This window comes from Macaca thibetana, chromosome 14, assembly GCF_024542745.1.
Source record: "Macaca thibetana thibetana isolate TM-01 chromosome 14, ASM2454274v1, whole genome shotgun sequence".
NCBI classification, from domain to species: Eukaryota; Metazoa; Chordata; class Mammalia; order Primates; family Cercopithecidae; genus Macaca; species Macaca thibetana.
In genome coordinates, this window is record NC_065591.1 from 110,126,342 (window position 1) to 110,143,817 (window position 17,476).

Below are 17,476 nucleotides of genomic sequence, written 5' to 3' on the forward strand. Positions count from 1 at the left end.
TTGTGTTTTTAATAGAGATGGGGTTTCACCATGTTGGCCAGGATAGTCTTGATCTCTTGACCTCATGATCCACCCGCCTCAGCCTCTCAAAGTGCTGGGATTACAGGCGTGAGCCACTGTGCCCGGCCGGAATTTTTTAAAGACAGATTTTTGAGAAGAGAAAAAAAAACACTTGGTAGCTTTTAAATGTTGTACTTTAGTGAGACCTTCTCTCTGGATTTGGCAGCCTTGCATGTTTATTCATTCATACATCATAAAAACGAATAAAGCAGAGTCCTCATCCTTTTTGAACTCAGGCTCCAGAAGGCAGATATATGAACAGATAATTATAATACGGTATAGGGCTAAGCTGTGTGGGCACAGAGGAGGGAGTAAACAATTCTGCAGAAGTTGGAGGTCTTCGTAGCTGAGTCTTGAGAGACAAGTTAGGTTTTACCAGGCAAAGAAGCAAGAGGATCCCTTTATACAGAGAGAAAAGCGAGTGTAAAGGTATAAAACTATGGAAAGTCTTGACTAAGAAATGGTGAGAGGCTCAATGTGGCTAGGGCAAGGGGTAGATGGGGTTCAGTTGGGGAGGAAATGGGTCAAGGGAGGAAGATAGTTGGGGCTGGATTGGAGAAAACAGTACAGAGAAATGAAAAGAAAATAAATGACTCATGATCCTACCACTCTAAGTGAAATCACTCTTAATTTTGGTATATTTCATTCCAGTTTTATAATTCTAATTGTAAACATGATAACTGCTCAAAAGCAAATAATCAAATTCAGAAAAACACAAAATAAATACAAATGATCTATTGCCTATCACTTGAAACAATCTATAGTATTATTCCTTTTAATTTTTGGTGATTTCATGGTCAAGTGAAAAAGATTTAACTGTATTTCTGTAGACGGTGAGAAGCCAAAAGATATATTTAGACAAAGAACTAATATGACAAGAAATGTTTTTAAGAAGATATCACTGCTAACAGTATGGAAATTGAATGAGTGTAAGAGGAGACTGGAGACCAAGATGGATGTCTGTGACAAGACATTTACCCTTGTTTTGTCTTTTTTTTTTTTAACCTCTTTGAGGTTTGGACAAAGAAACCTGTTTGATTCCAGCTGTGCAGGAGCCAAAGTTTCCACAGAACTACAACCTTGTAACAGAGAACCTTGCCCTGACAGAGTATACCTTGTACTTGGGATTTCACAGGTAACTCCTCTGATGTCATTAGGAAAAAACAGTTGAGTTGTGTTGATAACCAGAAGGTAGAAATTGAGTCTTTGGCCAGGCACAGAAGCTCACATCTTTAATCTCAGCATTTTGGGAGGCCAAGGCAGAAGGATTGCTTGAGGCCAGAAGTTTAAGACCACTAACCTGGGCAAGAAAGACCCCCATCTCTACCAAAAAAAAAAAAAAAATCGCCAGGCATGGTGGCATATGCTTGTAGTCCTAGCTGCTCCAGAGGCTGAGGCAGGAGGATTGCTCTAGCCAAGGAGTTGGAGGCCACAGTGAGCTATGATTGTGCAACTGTACTCCATCCTGGGTGACAGAGTGATAACCTGTCTCTTAAAAAAAAAAAAAAAGAGAGGGAGAGTCTTAGAGATATAATCTGAGCTTATTCTAAAGGCTTACATTAAAATCTAATAGAAAAGGGGCATTGTATGAATTTATTTGTGTTTCATGAATCAGCTTTGTCCAGATTTCTTAAATTTGTTTTTAACTTTCATTGTTGTTGAGATGGATTTTCGCTCTTGTCACCTTGGTTGGAGTACAGTGGCGCATTCTCTGCTCACTGCAACCTCCACCTCCTGGGTTCAAGCAATTCTTCTGCCTCATCCTCCCAAGTAGCTGGGATTACAGGCATGCACCACCATGCCCAGCTGATTTTGTATTTTTTTAGTAGAGATGGGGTTTCGCCGTGTTGGCCGGGCTGGTCTCGAACTCCTGACCTCAGGTGATCCACCCACCTTGGCCTCCCAAGTGCTGGGATTACAGGCATAAGCCACTGTGCCTGACCTGTTTTTAACTTTTGACCTGTTAAACTTTAAAAATTAAATTGCTGTCTTTCTGTTATGATCTGGGAAAGTGGAATTGTTTTCATTTTGTATTGCACTTTCTGCTCTTAAATTTTCATTACTGGCCAGGTGTGGTGGCTCATGCCTGTAATCCTTAGCACTTGGGGAGGCCGAGGCAGGCCGATCACTTGAGCCCAGGAGTTTGAGAGCAGCCTGGGCAACATGGCAAAACCCCGTCTCTACAAAATATACAAGAATTAGCTGGGCGTGGTGGCATGTGTCTGTAGTGTCAGCTAATCACGAGGCTGAGGTGGGAGGATCTCTTGAGCCCGGAATGTTGAGACTGCAGTGAGCTGAGATTGCACCACTGTGCTCCAGCCTGGGCAACATAGTGAAACCCTGTCTCCAAAAAAAAAAAAAAATTCATTACTACTCCTGGTGATAAAAGATGAAGTTTGCCCAGGCGCAGTGGCTCACACCTGTAATCTCAACACTTTGGGAGGCTGAGGCAGGCAGATCACAAGGTCAGGAGATTAAGACCATCCTGGCTAACACGGTAAAACCCCGTCTCTACTAAAAATACAAAAAATTAGCCTGGCTTGGTGGCACGTGCCTGTAGTCCCAGCTACTCAGGAGGGTTAGGGTTAGGGTTGAAGAAGGAGAATTGCTTGAACCTGGGAGGCGGAAGTTGCAGTGAGCCGAGATCGTGCCACTGCACTCCAGCCTGGACAACAGAATGGAAATCTATCTCAAAAAAAAATAATTAATTAATTTAAAAAAAAAAAAAGACCAAGTTCTAACTCTACAGAGAGACAAAAATGGCAAAAATTAAGGAAATGTTTATAAGGGAGTCTGATGAGATCAATAGGACCACAAAAGACATTAGATAAAGAAGATTCTAGAAATGTGAAGATTTTAGAACTAGAATGTATGACTTCCAAAAACAGTTCTGGTTCTGGCTGTTCATTATTCTGTAATTTGTTTTCCTCTGATTTAGCTGATTATGACAGGTATAAGTAGAGGGAGAAAACAGCAACGCAGTCATAGAAAGGGACACTAGGAATAGCAATTTTTTTTTTTTTTTTTTTTTTTTTTTTGAGACGGAGTCTCGCTCTGTCGCCCAGGCTGGAGTGCAGTGGCCGAATCTCAGCTCACTGCAAGCTCTGCCTCCCAGGTTCACGCCATTCTCCTGCCTCAGCCTCCCGAGTAGCTGGGACTACAGGCGCCCGCCACCGCGCCCGGCTAGTTTTTTTTTTGTATTTTTTAGTAGAGACGGGGTTTCACCGTGTTAGCCAGGATGGTCTCGATCTCCTGACCTCGTGATCCACCCGTCTCGGCCTCCCAAAGTGCTGGGATTACAGGCTTGAGCCACCGCGCCTGGCCGGAATAGCAATTTTTAATACCTTCTCAAGATACCTGAATTGATGCAGAGCATTTTTCAAAACTACCCAGTCAACACATTGCTGGAGGAATGAAATTATATCTTTAGAGAGAAATCTCCATCATAGAGATTCTAAATAAGACAGTAGATAAAAGTTCAGCATGTGCTTAACCTGCTCAACTGCCTAGGTTCAAACAAAAAATGAATATCATCTAGTTTCCCAATATTAACTAGCCAAGACATTATCTACAGAGCCAAAGGAAATGATTTTGGACCATTATCCGTAACTTTGAATTATGTGTCTTCCTTTCAGTAGAGAATATTAGGCTGACCTTTTCTGAAGAATAATTTAATTTAATATTGAACAACAGAGTGCTGGAAGCTGCTCTTAGATTGCATCTCAGGTGGCTACTAGTTTATATGTGGTCATTACTAATCTAGAGTCCCTTTTCACCAGCTTAGTTTTCTACTAACTGAAGAAAGACTATCCATATAACCCCATCAAAGTGTGATCATTGCATCAAAGTATGATCATTGCCCTCATGTGATGTAAAACTATCCTGCTGGGCTTCTTGTACTTTGCCTAATAATTATTTATTTTATGTAGTAACAGCCCATTCTACACCCTACTCAACCAAGCTGCCTTTCTTTGGATAGTGCATTTCAGCCGAAGGCTGCTAACTATTTGCAATTAGCTTCGATTATGTTGAATACTTGGCAACGTTTTCCCATTGCTGTGCACCCTGCCTGTGTCCTGTCAAAAACTTTTGTGAGTGCCCTCTGTGTCATTGCAACTGCAACTCCCTACTATCCTTAAAGAGAAGACTAGATAAATAATTGAGGTGGTTTTTTTTGGTTTTTTGTTTGGTTTTTGTGTGTGTGTGTGACTTTCTGTTTTCCCTGACCCAATCTCTTCTGCTTTCTTGGGGGCAGGTTGCATGATCAGATGGTAAAAATCAACCAAAATCTGCATCGGCTGCAGGTTGCCTGGCGGGATGCTCAGCAGAGTTCTAGCCCTGCTGCTGACAATCTTCGTGAGCAGTTTGAACGATTGATGACCATCTATCTTTCTACCAAGACTGCCATGACAGAGCCACAAATGCTACAAAACTGCCTAAACTTGCAGGTGTCCATGGCTGTTCTACTGGTTCAACTGGCCATAGGCAATGAGGGCTCACAACCAATAGAGCTAACCTTTCCTTTGCCAGATGGCTACAGCTCTTTGGCTTATGTGCCAGGTAAGCAGGCTTTCCCTTGGGAATGTCCTATTTATAGCCTTCTGAGTTTAACTGGGTCAGTTTGGAAGTTTAATCCTCAAAATACCCTTTCTTCATTATCATTCAGTTGTTTTCAGAGAAACAACTCAAACTTAGATAATATCTACTGGTCAAAGTATTGGGTGACTAACAATTTGTTCCTCAACCTTGTGTCCCCACTGCTGTGCATATCAGAAAATCATCTTCAAAGGATTAAGTGTAATCAGAGTTTTCAGAGCTATTAGTTCCTATCATTAATATTTGTTCAGCTTACACATTCATCTAACCTTTCCTGTCCTTTTTGTAGAAAAAAAATTAGCTCCTACTGGTTAACTCAGAAGGGAAAGAGAGAGAGAGAGAGAGCTTGTGTGTGTGTGTGTGTTTGTGTGTGTGTGTGTGTGTCAGTGAGTCATTGAGGGGTGGGCAGGTGTTGCCAATCTAATCAGGTTATGTGTTCTTAACCATTGTATTGGTCATATCATGCTGTGTAACAGATTACCCCAAAACATAGCAGCTTAAAACTACAGACCAGGTATGATGGTGCATGCCTGTAATCCCAGCACTTTGGGAGGCCGAAGCAGGATGATTACTTGAGCCCAGGAGTTCAGGATTGGCCTGGGCAACATAGGGAGACCTTATCTCTACAAAAACTAAAAAATTAGCCAGGCATGGTGGTGCACACTTGTAGTTCCAGCTACTCAGGGGGCTGAAGTGAGAGAATGGCTTGAGCCCAGGAAGTTGAGGCCACAGTGAGCCATAATTGCACTACTGCACTCCAGCCTGGGTGACAGAGCAGGACCCTGTCTCAAAAAATAATAATAATAAACAAAATAGCAACAACAACACTGCAAACAGCTTACTCAGCTGCGTGATTCTGACTCAGAGTTCCTCAGGAAGTTATGTAGCCAAGCTGTCAGGGCCTTAGGAATCTGAGGACTCTGCTAGGGCTGGAGGATCCACTTACAAGCCCAGTCATGTGGTTGTTGACAGGCCTCAGTTGCTTGTGCTATTGACCAGCAGCCTCTTTTCTAGGCCATGTATGTGTCTTCTAAATACTACTCATGATATGGCAGCTGGCTTCCCCCGGAGCAAGTGACCAAAATGGAGACTGTAAGCTTTTATACCCTAATCTTGGAAATGACATAGCATCACGTCTGCTGTATGCCTCAGAGTTTATCTTCTACTCTGAAAGAGTGAATATGGGAGGGGACTGCATAAGGTCATGAACCAAAAAGCAGTGATCATTGGAGGACCATCCTGGAGTCTGGCTACCGCCATCACCTAACATGTTAATCTTTATTAGGGCGTCCTCACACATCTGAAGGGTTTAAACCACAGTTAACCTTGAGACTAAAAATGTATATATTAGTATACTGGTGTATACTAATACACCAGTGTCATTACTGTTCATATATTTACTTGAATAAAAATTTAAATTGACTTACATTTAAAGGAGATTTTACGTTTATTGACTTATCACCATCTCTAGTACCAACAAAACATTTAGTTTTTTTTTTTAACCTTCATTAAGTAGGGTGAAAGGAATTTAAGTGTTGTTTATTAGTACAAATATACAGATGTTTGGCTAATTCCAGTGAATACTTTCTTTTTCAGAATTTTTTGCAGATAACCTGGGTGATTTTCTCATTTTTCTCCGCCGCTTTGCCGATGACATTTTGGAGACATCAGCAGATTCCCTGGAGCATGTCCTTCACTTTATCACCATTTTCACTGGAAGCATAGAAAGGTGAAGTGCTGTAAGCTTGGTTCTGTCACTGTTTAGGCTGTAAAACATTCAGAAGACTTCTAAACCAAGAAATAAACAAGCCTGAATCATAAGGGGTTGCCTTCAGAAGTTATGGTAACATTAATGAATCACCTGACCATCCATATGGGTAGCCAGAAACCCCACTGTTGAGAGGTATAATAAACAATGAACTTTGCCCACAGAGAATTTAATCCTGCAAATAAGGTATCTTATGGGAATTCCACTGCTAGTCCATGGTTAAAGTAGTTAACATAATGCCAGAAACTTACCAGTGGCAGCCAGGTGCTAATGATCTTCTAATAATTATATGATGATAAAGCTTGTTCTTGCTATTCTGAGTTGGATGAGCAGTAAACTTAAGTCAATATTATTTCTCATTTCAAGTTTTCTCACTCATAGCTTCTAGACCTCTTTTCCAAAGGAAGATACTGTGACTTGTAGAATTGCTTCCCTGATTTTTTTGATGCATAGGCTAAAGGAAATGGAAACTCTGTGTACAAAAGTGAAGATTTGCTGCACAATGAAGAGAGTGACCCACAATTCCCTGAGCCGTATCAGTGATAAGTAGAGAGAAGCCAATTCTTCACTGAGCTGAGCATACCTAATGAGAAGTCATAAGTCAACAAGTATTATGCATACACTGTATATGTCATGGGTAATGTAGCATAATTATATTCTAGTCTTTACCCTCAGAAAGCTTGAAAAGGCAAATTTATTCCACATGAAACTGTCAGAGAATAGTAAGCAGTAAATAATGCATTATTACAGAGAAGTAAACAATGGCTAAGCATTCAAAAACTTAAGTGCTCACCCTCATAGTTGGTAAGCTGTCAACTCAAGAGCTAAATGATGTACCCTGCATCACCACCTCCCACCCTCCACCCACACCAAGAAACTGACAAACTTAAAACTGCAGAAGTGGATCTTTTCTTTTCCTATAATGATGGTTTAGGGTGGATTTTTATTCTTATGTGGAGAGAACAGCGTCATAAATTTGGAGTTAAGCTTATCTGCTCATCTTGCTTTTTTCCCATTTTGCAGAATGAAGAATCCCCATCTGAGGGCCAAACTAGCAGAGGTGTTGGAAGCAGTGATGCCCCACCTGGATCAGACCCCAAATCCTTTGGTATCCAGTGTGTTCCACCGGAAACGTGTGTTCTGCAACTTTCAGTATGCACCCCAACTTGCAGAGGCTCTAATCAAGGTTTTTGTGGACATCGAATTTACAGGTAAAGCAGTCATGAAGCTGAGCCCAGAACTGAGAAGCTGATACCAGTGGAGTTTCATAGTTTGATCTGTATTTGGATATCAAAGAAATGTCAAGCCATTACTATTGAATACCTACTATGTGCCAGGCTTGATGATAAGTGCTTTTTTTTAAACATTATCCCATTGTCACCATCTGAAAAGTTTCACTCTATTATCCCTGTTTTATTTATTTATTTATTTTTAATTATCCCTGTTTTACAAATGAAGACATGACTGCCCAAAAGATCAAATTATTTGTCCATGTCATGACATTCACTACCAAGTGGTAGAATCAGGTCTGTGTCACCTGAAGAAATCTACGTATTCCAACACCCTTATTATGATGCTTCATCAAATCAGACTCAAATTAGACTTTTTGATTAAAACCTGGGTCTTTATTTTTCTCTGCCTTAAAATTACAGAATAGTGCATAAAGAGGCAGTGTACTGGTTGAGAGATTCTTTTATCTTAACCAGACTATCTAACTCTCCAATCGTCTAATGGTTCGATTAAGAATACCAGCAGGAGGCCGGGCGCGGTGGCTCACGCCTGTAATCCCAGCACTTTGGGAGGCCGAGGCGGGCGGATCACAAGGTCAGGAGATCGAGACCACGGTGAAACCCCGTCTCTACTAAAAATACAAAAAATTAGCCGGGCACGGTGGCGGGCGCCTGTAGTCCCAGCTACTTAGGAGGCTGAGGCAGGAGAATGGCATGAACCCGGGAGGCGGAGCTTGCAGTGAGCCGAGATCGCACCACTGCACTCCAGCCTGGGTGACAGAGCGAGACTCCGTCTCAAAAAAAAAAAAAAAAAAAAAAAAAGAATACCAGCAGGCGGCCAGGCAGAGTGGTTCATGCTTGTAATCCCAGCATTTTGGGAGGCCGAAGTAGGCAGATCACTTGAACTCATGAGTTTGAGACCAGCCTGGCCAACATGGTGAAACCCCATCTCTACAAAAAATACAAAAATTACCCGGGCGTGGTGGTGGGTACCTGTAATCCCAGCTACTCAGGAGGCAGAGGCACGAGAATCGCTTGAATTCGGGAGGTGGAGGTGGCAGTGAGCTGAGATTGCACCACTGCACCCCAGCCTGGATGACAGAGCAAGAAATCCCTCTCAAAAAAAAAAAAACACCAGTGGGCAACATTCCCTCTCTATGTAACCCTGAGCCCCTGTGTTTGTTTAAACAGTACCCTGTCTCAAAGCCTGAGAAGTACTCATGTTTGGGTATGGAAGCATTTGTTTCCCTTGACTTTTATTTTATAGCTTGGTACTTGTCTCTTGCAGAGTAAGGTATCCTTTATCTCTGTCTCCCCTTTACTTCGTCAGTAAGGAAATGAGCAAACACTTGGCCATAACTTTAGACCTCTAGAAACTCCAGGGCAGATTTTGTTAGTAGTCTTAACACACTCAAAAGCAAATGGCTACAAAGCAAATGACTACACATAGGCATAAGCTCTTCCTCTTATGACACCACCTTTGCTGATATTTTGCTCTTGCCTTACTCCAGGAGACCCCCATCAATTTGAACAGAAGTTTAATTACCGTCGTCCCATGTATCCTATCCTAAGATACATGTGGGGGACAGATACCTATCGGGAGAGCATTAAGGTGAGAGAGTTTCTGATGAAACCTGTCGCTTTATATAAGCCCCAATGAGTTGTAATTCAATACTAAAATGGTTTTCTTGTGGGCTGGGACTTACAGGATTTGGCTGACTATGCCTCTAAGAATTTAGAAGCCATGAATCCCCCACTTTTCCTCCGCTTTCTTAACCTGCTAATGAATGATGCCATCTTCCTTTTGGATGAAGCCATACAGGTGAGAAAAAAAGATTTAACTGCCCCATACCATCAAATCATCATCAGTACATACATTTTACCTTTTAATCATATAGAGCAGTCCTTATGCCCCTAGTACCAGACTGGAACACCAAAAATGTGTGGTTAGTAGTGTACCACCAAGCTTGCCATTACAGAGCTTTCTAGTTCATTCCATTAGAGACCAAGATCAAGGGTCATTGAAGCGTCATGAGATGGACATTTTGGCAGAGTTGAAAATACCATATGGTGAAGCCAAACTACATTGTATTGGCAGGAGTAATTCATCAGGCCGGCACTACAGAAAGAAAGAAATCAAAGGAGCTAACTTTTGGTCATTGAAACCCTTTTAATCCCAACATGTCAGTAAAATATCTTACTAAGACAATGACTTTTAACCCACTTTCCTAAAAGATTCTGATTTTTGCACCACTACTTGAAAGAAAATCTCTGATTTGGGTTATTTTTTCATATAAAGGCTCCAAGTTGTCAATATTTCTCATATTTCCACTGCCTCCTAAATTCTTAGCTATATTGTGAAACAAACGTTTCACAAAGTATAAAATGCAGCTGGGTGCCTCTCAGCTCCTTCAGTGTATTATTTCCTTAACCTTCCCTGGTGGATCTGCTTACTTCTCCCATAAAAACCTTGCTATCTGTAGAGCAAAACTTCCCTTACCTGTGATGGGTAGAGGATGGACAGGGCACTGACCTAAAGGGAGATGAAGCAGGTAAATCCTGAGGGTAGCCTTTAGACAATCATGAGCTCCTCGCTGTGATCAGCAGTCCCCTGAGTAGCTTGTGTTTAATTTGTGAGAAAGGTTTGATCTGATTTCTTCATAATCCTACACTTTAGGGTTTAAGATAGGTTTTCTTCAAAAGTGAGAATAGGTCCTGTTACAAACAGACCCTTTTAAGCAAGAGGTGTGTGACACAAAGTATGAAGCAGATGGTATTTTCATGAGATTAAGTTTAACAAGTTGTTTGCTACAACAGGAAGGATGACATGAAATAGAGAGTTTTAAATAATTATGTTCTTCCACACATCTTGCATATTTGATAGAGCTTTGATTTTTTTGTAAGGAATTTGGCAGGGGGGGATTTGTTTTCATCTTTCAGGAAGGAGTCATCGTTTTTTCACTATAGTGTGGGGTTTTTTAGTTTTTTTGTTTCTTGGCCTGGGTTTCATATATTAAACTCTTCATCCTTCTTTCCATTTAATAATGATATACTATTTCTAGGGGAATTACCTGTGAATGTACCCAAGCTGAAACAAATCTGTATGAAGCCACAATTTCTTTTTTTCCTGAAAGTTCTTTTGAGCTTCAGCCCTATGCTGAGAAATAAAGGCTCATGTCTCTTACATGATCCCTTGTTTTCCCAGCTTAGTTGACTGGATTTTTAATAGGACCTCCTAAATGTCACGTCCCTTCAACTGCACCTTTCTTCTCTGATACATCCCATCTCTGGTTTCTGCAGTATTTGAGCAAGATAAAGATTCAGCAAATTGAGAAGGACCGAGGTGAATGGGATAGTCTGACTCCAGAAGCCCGCCGAGAAAAGGAGGCCGGCCTACAGATGTTTGGACAGCTGGCACGTTTCCATAACATCATGTCCAATGAAACAATTGGTACCCTTGCCTTTCTCACATCAGGTAAGGATACAAAGTACTGCTTTCCCCCAAAAAAGTAATGGCCAAGATCTGCTTCACTTGAGGGTTCAGCCTAGCTGAAACTAAGAATTCAGACCCTGGTGACAGTATCCTCCACATCTGGGAGGGAAACGAATCACTTGAGAAGTTTCAAAAAGAATGATAATGCCTATTATTGACATGGGAATGAAGAAATGGTCACCCTCACACAGCTGCCAGAGAGCATAAGGTGGTAAAATCTTTCTGGAGGACAAGTTAGCCATATAAATATTTGTGTGTCTATACACACACACATGTACATATATGTATGTTAATCTGAGAAATATGCTTGAATCCTGGTTAAATATGGTGGATGTAACAGCCATTTATCTCTACTCCCTCTATAGCTCCACTGTCCAGTTCAGTAGCCACTTGCCACATGTGGCTTTCAAGGATTTAAAATGTAGCTAGTCTGAATTGAGATGTGCTATAAGTATAAAATATGTACTGCAAGACTTAGTGTTAAAATGTGAAATCTGTCCATTTTTATACTGATTATATACTGAAATTATCATTTTTAATGTCTCAGCTAAATATGATATAACAATAATCACCATTTGAGGAAATCCTCTAATGTGAAAAACAAATAGGTGAAAACTTTCTAAAAACTTTTTAAAAAAACTTTTTAATCTCAGAGGGATAAGAGAAGATATAGCAACCAAAAAAACAAGAACAAAGAGGCAATGAAAGAGATTATTTAAAGAATAAGAAAGAGCTCTTGGATATTGAAATTTTTACCTCAGAAATGTTAAATATTCAGTAAAAGGGTTAGAAGATATAAATTCAAGGAACTCTTCTATGAACGTAGAACAGAAGGAAAAAGATGGAAATTAAAAGAGAAAGGATAAGAAACAAAGGATGGATCTAGGAAGTCTCAAAAGAGAAAAATGGAGGGAAGGAAGTTATCATCAAAGATACCAAAAAATCCCCAAGACTCAAAGATAGCCTCTAAATTGAAAGGGCTTGCCAAGGGCCCTGCACAGAGAATTTTTTAAAACCCACACTGAAGTATAACATTGTGAAATTTTAGGAAATCATGGTAAAAAGAAGACCCTAAAATATCGCAGAGAAGTCAGGTAATGTTACCATAGTTTAAGTATCAAAATGGCTTTGCACTTTCAACAGTGTCTTTTGAAGCGGAGACACATTTCTGAGGGAAAGTAAACCTAGGAGGAGGAAGGTGGAATTCAACACAAGGGAGACGCAAAGGAGATTCCCAGGATGATGGTAAAAGGAGCTTGTGTGACCACTACATAGCAGGCCTGTAGAGCAAGCAGTCCAGGTTGGAGCAAAGGATAGAAACATCCAGAAAGAATGTTTCCAAAAATTAATCAGCAGCTAGAAATGACCGTGTTGAGAGTTTTAAATTCCAATGGAGAGTTTGGAAAGAATTTAGTGATAAGAGGCTCTGAAAATAAGCAAATAAGCAAAGAGTTATACTAAAAAGGAACTATATACTCATTAGGACAGCACATGGCTCTGCTGTGAATAATATTTACATAATTTTAATAACTAAATTATTTAACCAAAAATTTGACTATATATTGAGGGATTTGTGATAATGACTAAAACTGAAAAATCAACAACTATCAGTACCAACCAAACATAGCATTATGATACTGTCTGGCTTGTTAAATTTGACATGTATAAATTTTTTTTTTAGTTTTTGGAATTCATGCCCTATGACATAGCAGTTCCTTACAGATTTGTTAAGAAGAAGCGATAGGCCAGGCGCGGTGGCTCACGCCTGTAACCCCAGCACTTTGGGAGGCCGAGGCGAGCGGATCACGAGGTCAGGAGTTCGAGACCAACCTGGCCAACATAGTGAAACCCTGTCTCTACTAAAATTACAAAAATTAGCCAGGTGTGGTAGCACGTGCCTGTAGTCCCAGCTACTTGGGAGGCTGAGGTAGGAGAATAGCTTGAACCCAGGAGGCAGAGGTTGCAACGAGCAGAGATCACGCCACTGCTCTCCAGCCTGGACAACAGAGTGAGACTCTATCTCAAAAAAAAAAAAAAAGCAATTAGTCTACAAGATGTATCCACAATGAAGGTCATTGATAAGTGTAGGAAAAAAACTGAAAATAGCAAAAATGTCCACCGGTAAAGACGTTAAATAAATAACGTATGGTGCAGTTACAACTGGAAAAGTCAGCCATAAAAAATTATGTAAAACAGGCCTGGAGCGGTGGCCCAAGCCTGTGATCCCAGCACTCTGGGAGGCCGAGACGGGCGGATCACGAGGTCAGGAGATCGAGACCATCCTGGCTAACACGGTGAAACCCCGTCTCTACTAAAAAATACGAAAAACTAGCCGGGCGAGGTGGTGGGCGCCTGTAGTCCCAGCTACTTGGGAGGCTGAGGCAGGAGAATGACATGAACCCAGGAGGTGGAGCTTGCAGTGAGCTGAGATCGTGCCATTGCACTCCAGCCTGGGTGACAGAGCGAGCCTTCGTCTCAAAAAGAAAAGAAAAAAAATGATGGAAAACAGCCTGGTTACAGTGGCTCACACCTGTAATCTCAGCATTTTGGGAGGCCAAGGCAGGAGGATCACTTGAGCCCAGGAGGTTGAGACTGCCTTGAGCCATGATTGTGCCACTGCATTCCGGCCTAGGCAACAGCAAGACCCTGTCTGAAAAAAATAAAACATAATTTTTTTTTAAAATGATGTAAAACAGCTGGGAACAGTGGCTCACGCCTGTAATCCTCTAACACTTTGGGAGCCGAGGCAGGAGGATCACTTTGAGCCCAGGAGTTTGAGACCAGCCTGGGCAATATAGTGAGACCCTATCTCATTTTTTAAAAAGATTATGTGAATCACCCCTATTCTATAGAACTTTCTGTGATGGTGAAAATATCCTATAAATCTGGGCTGTCCAGAACCATACTTAACTAGTCTGAGGAATGGATTTTTTATTTATTTTTAATTTTAGTAGCCACATATGGCCAGGGGCTGCTATGTTGGACAGCACTTAATAAAATGGTAAAGTATTTGCAATATAGTTACTGAAAACAGTAAGTTTCAGAATATGTAAAATATGATCATTTTTGTTTTAAAAATGTCTGTGTGTGTGTGTAAATATGGACAGAAAAGCTAGAAGGACAAAATGTTAAAATAGCAAGATGTTAACCGTGTTTATCTCCAGGTGGTAGTTTTTGTCTTTTCTGTTTTGTGTTTGGTTTTGGTTTTTGCTTGTCTATATTTTCTGCAGTGAAAATGAATTACTTAGTTTTTTAAAAAGTAGTTCCTTCAAAAATTTTAAAAATAAAATAACAGTAGTCCCCAGAGGTCTCCAAATAAACTATACTTAATAAGGAAAAGAGTGCTAATGGACTGAGTTTTCAGAGACTTTGGATTCTTTTCCAGAGATCAAGTCACTCTTTGTGCATCCCTTCCTGGCTGAGCGCATCATCTCCATGTTGAACTACTTCCTGCAACACCTGGTTGGCCCCAAGATGGGTGCCTTAAAAGTCAAGGACTTCAGTGAATTTGACTTCAAACCCCAGCAGCTTGTATCAGATATCTGCACTATCTACTTAAATCTTGGGTACCTGAGATTGAAATTTGTCAAGCCAGAGGGGATGCTAATGTTTTGATTTAGGGTTTTGATAGTAGAATGACCGGTTGGTAATTATGTGAAAATAGAAAAGAAATGATTCATTCCTAGTTGGTTGATGAAGGAATCTTCTGTAGTTTTAAATAAGGAGATTTTATCTGGGCAAGGTGTCGTGTGCCTGTGGTCCAAGCTACTTGGGAGACTGAAGCGGGAGGATTGCTTAAGTCCAGGAGTTTGAGACCAGCCTGCACAACACAGCAGGACTCTGTCTCTAAAAACTAATAAGATTTTGAGTGACCCATGGGACATTAAGATTTCCAAAATTCTGCTTTGATCTGTGCAAAGATAAACTTTACTGGTTGTACCACTGTTTGGAAAAGTAGCATTCTTTTAAGGTCACATGATACTTGATAGACTTCCTAGAAAGTCTTTCTATATCAAAAAGTATATATATAAGAAATATATAATATATTAAATATATAAATAATATATATATTAAAAGAATGTTCATGGCTTTTAAGTGGTGAGAATACTTGTTCTGCAGCCTGTCTATTGTCTCTTCCATTGACCTATCCTCTGGTGAGTAGTTTTTTTCTGATGCTGACCTTCCAGGGATGAGGAGAATTTCTGTGCCACTGTGCCCAAGGATGGACGTTCCTATTCCCCAACTCTCTTTGCACAGACAGTTCGAGTCTTGAAGAAAATAAATAAGCCTGGGAACATGATTGTGGCTTTCAGCAACTTGGCAGAGAGAATCAAGGTGAGGAAGAGGAGGATTTGTTTGCTGATTTCATTAAGAACCACATTGTCAGCCAGGCACGGTAGCTCAAGCCTGTAGTCCCAGCTACATAAGAGGCTGAAGCTAGAGGATCGCTTAAGCCCAGGAGTTTGAGGCTGCAATGTGCTATGATCATGTCTGTGGATAGAGCCACTGCACTCCAGCCTTGGCAAGATAGCAAGACCCCATCTCCTAAAAATCCACACAAAAAATCAGATTGTCGCCTCAGCTGTGCTGATTTTTACCGTATTTCAGGGAGGAAAAGAGCATTGCCATGAGAAAATATAAACAGATGGTTCTTTTTGGTCAGTCACTTAGAACTATAATATTCTTAGTTTTATTCTTGTTAACATGAGAGTGAGACTAGACATTTAAGAAATCAGCTGGGTGCAGTGGCTCATGCTTATAATCCCAGCACTTTGGGAAGCCAGGGTGGGCAGATCACCTGAGGTCAGGAGTTTGACACCAGCCTGGCCAGCACGGTGAAACCCCGTCTCTACTAAAAATACAGAAATTAGCTGGGCGTGGTGGAGCACACCTGTAATCCCAGCTACATGGGAGGCTGAGGCAGGAGAATCACTTGAACCTGGGAGGTGGAGGTTGCAGGGAGCCAAGATCACACCACCGCACTCCAGCCTGGGCAACAGAGCGAGATTCCATCTCAAAAAAAAAAAAAAAAAAAAGAAATTTAAGAAACCTCAACTAGAAGAGAAGAATGTACACATTTATGTAAGATGTTTTTACGAAAACGTTTATGCACAGAGTTGCCAATAGATTTTAAAACCTAGGGCATTAATACAGAATAACTTCTTTGGAAAAAATACAAGATGAGTAGTTTTCAGTCACTAATTTTTATTTTCATTGTCTCTATGTTTGTAGTTGGTAGTTGGCTTCTATTGGAATATGCATACATTTTAAAAATTAAAATACTATATTGTATTTAGCTAAATCCCTTTGGTTAGAGTATGACAGCTCTGTTAGCAGTTAAGAAGAAGGAAAAAAATCATGGCACAAAAGTCTAATAGAAAACCAACCTTGTTGCTATCAGTCTTCCCTTCATTGAGTTTCTTTATTGAGTTGGACTTCGTCTTTGGTTAGAGCTTAGTGGATCCCTGAGGAACTCGAGTTGTGAAGGAATTAAATGTTGAAACAACTTTAAAATTCCTATACCTGTTTGTATCAAAAATCAAAAACTGCTTTTCATACACAGGCTGCATGAGTGACTCTAATTATGCAAACAATACCCTCCTCCACTTCCCCTTCTCCGTCCCCTTTTGAATTATGGTATTTATAACAGAACTATTGCCAGATGGATGTTGTATGTGATGTATTTCTTTTCCTCCTAACATTTCAACCCATTTCCAGTGTGACTGCCAGCAGCTGAGCCAACTTAAAGGTCCAGAGTTGGGGCTCAATGCTTAATTTGTTCTCAGAATATCTATCTTGGCTTGTTTTTGAGAAAATGAAGCTCACATGTGTCACTATCACTGTCAAGGGTTATTAATGACCTGTTTTTTTATTTTTGAGACAGAGTCTCACTCTGTCATTGAGCATGCTGAATTCAGCTGCACTGTGAATTCACTTTAACTACCAGATGTTGTATACTCAGTCTCTTGCAGACCTCCAACAACAGGAAGAGGAAACCTATGCAGATGCCTGTGATGAGTTCCTGGATCCCATTATGAGCACACTGATGTGTGACCCTGTGGTGCTGCCATCTTCCAGAGTCACTGTGGATAGATCCACCATTGCAAGACATTTGCTCAGGTAGGCCAGTCCCAAAAAGCAGACTCAAGAGCACAGATACACATTAGTTTGCTATCTTTCTTTCCCAGGCACCTAATACAGTACTTTGCACCCAATAGATACCACATATTATTGATTTACTGATATGTTGGAAGGCATTTTGGTATCAATTGCTAGGATATAAACATTTCACAACAAAACATTCTGTTAAGAAATGCTAACTTTACCTTA

At 40.7% G+C, this 17,476-nt stretch overlaps 2 protein-coding genes and 1 long non-coding RNA gene across 8 annotated transcripts in view; 2 read left to right on the plus strand and 1 right to left on the minus strand.

The window, feature by feature from the left end:
- The window catches only part of ATP5MG (ATP synthase membrane subunit g), a 249,536-nt gene that overhangs the window by 215,888 nt on the left and 16,172 nt on the right, over window positions 1-17,476 (plus strand). The window lies entirely within an intron of this gene.
- The window catches only part of LOC126936081 (uncharacterized), a 184,068-nt gene that overhangs the window by 122,542 nt on the left and 44,050 nt on the right, over window positions 1-17,476 (minus strand). The window lies entirely within an intron of this gene.
- Window positions 1-17,476, plus strand: part of UBE4A (ubiquitination factor E4A) — a 41,294-nt gene that overhangs the window by 17,933 nt on the left and 5,885 nt on the right. For all 4 annotated transcript variants that reach the window (XM_050758390.1, XM_050758393.1, XM_050758392.1 and 1 more), the window contains 10 exons: window positions 1,075-1,195; window positions 4,316-4,620; window positions 6,253-6,385; window positions 7,448-7,635; window positions 9,165-9,265; window positions 9,362-9,475; window positions 10,954-11,128; window positions 14,532-14,712; window positions 15,334-15,481; window positions 17,109-17,266. In XM_050758390.1, coding sequence (XP_050614347.1) covers window positions 1,075-1,195; window positions 4,316-4,620; window positions 6,253-6,385; window positions 7,448-7,635; window positions 9,165-9,265; window positions 9,362-9,475; window positions 10,954-11,128; window positions 14,532-14,712; window positions 15,334-15,481; window positions 17,109-17,266 — 1,624 coding nt within the window. The remainder of the gene's footprint in view (window positions 1-1,074; window positions 1,196-4,315; window positions 4,621-6,252; window positions 6,386-7,447; window positions 7,636-9,164; window positions 9,266-9,361; window positions 9,476-10,953; window positions 11,129-14,531; window positions 14,713-15,333; window positions 15,482-17,108; window positions 17,267-17,476) is intronic.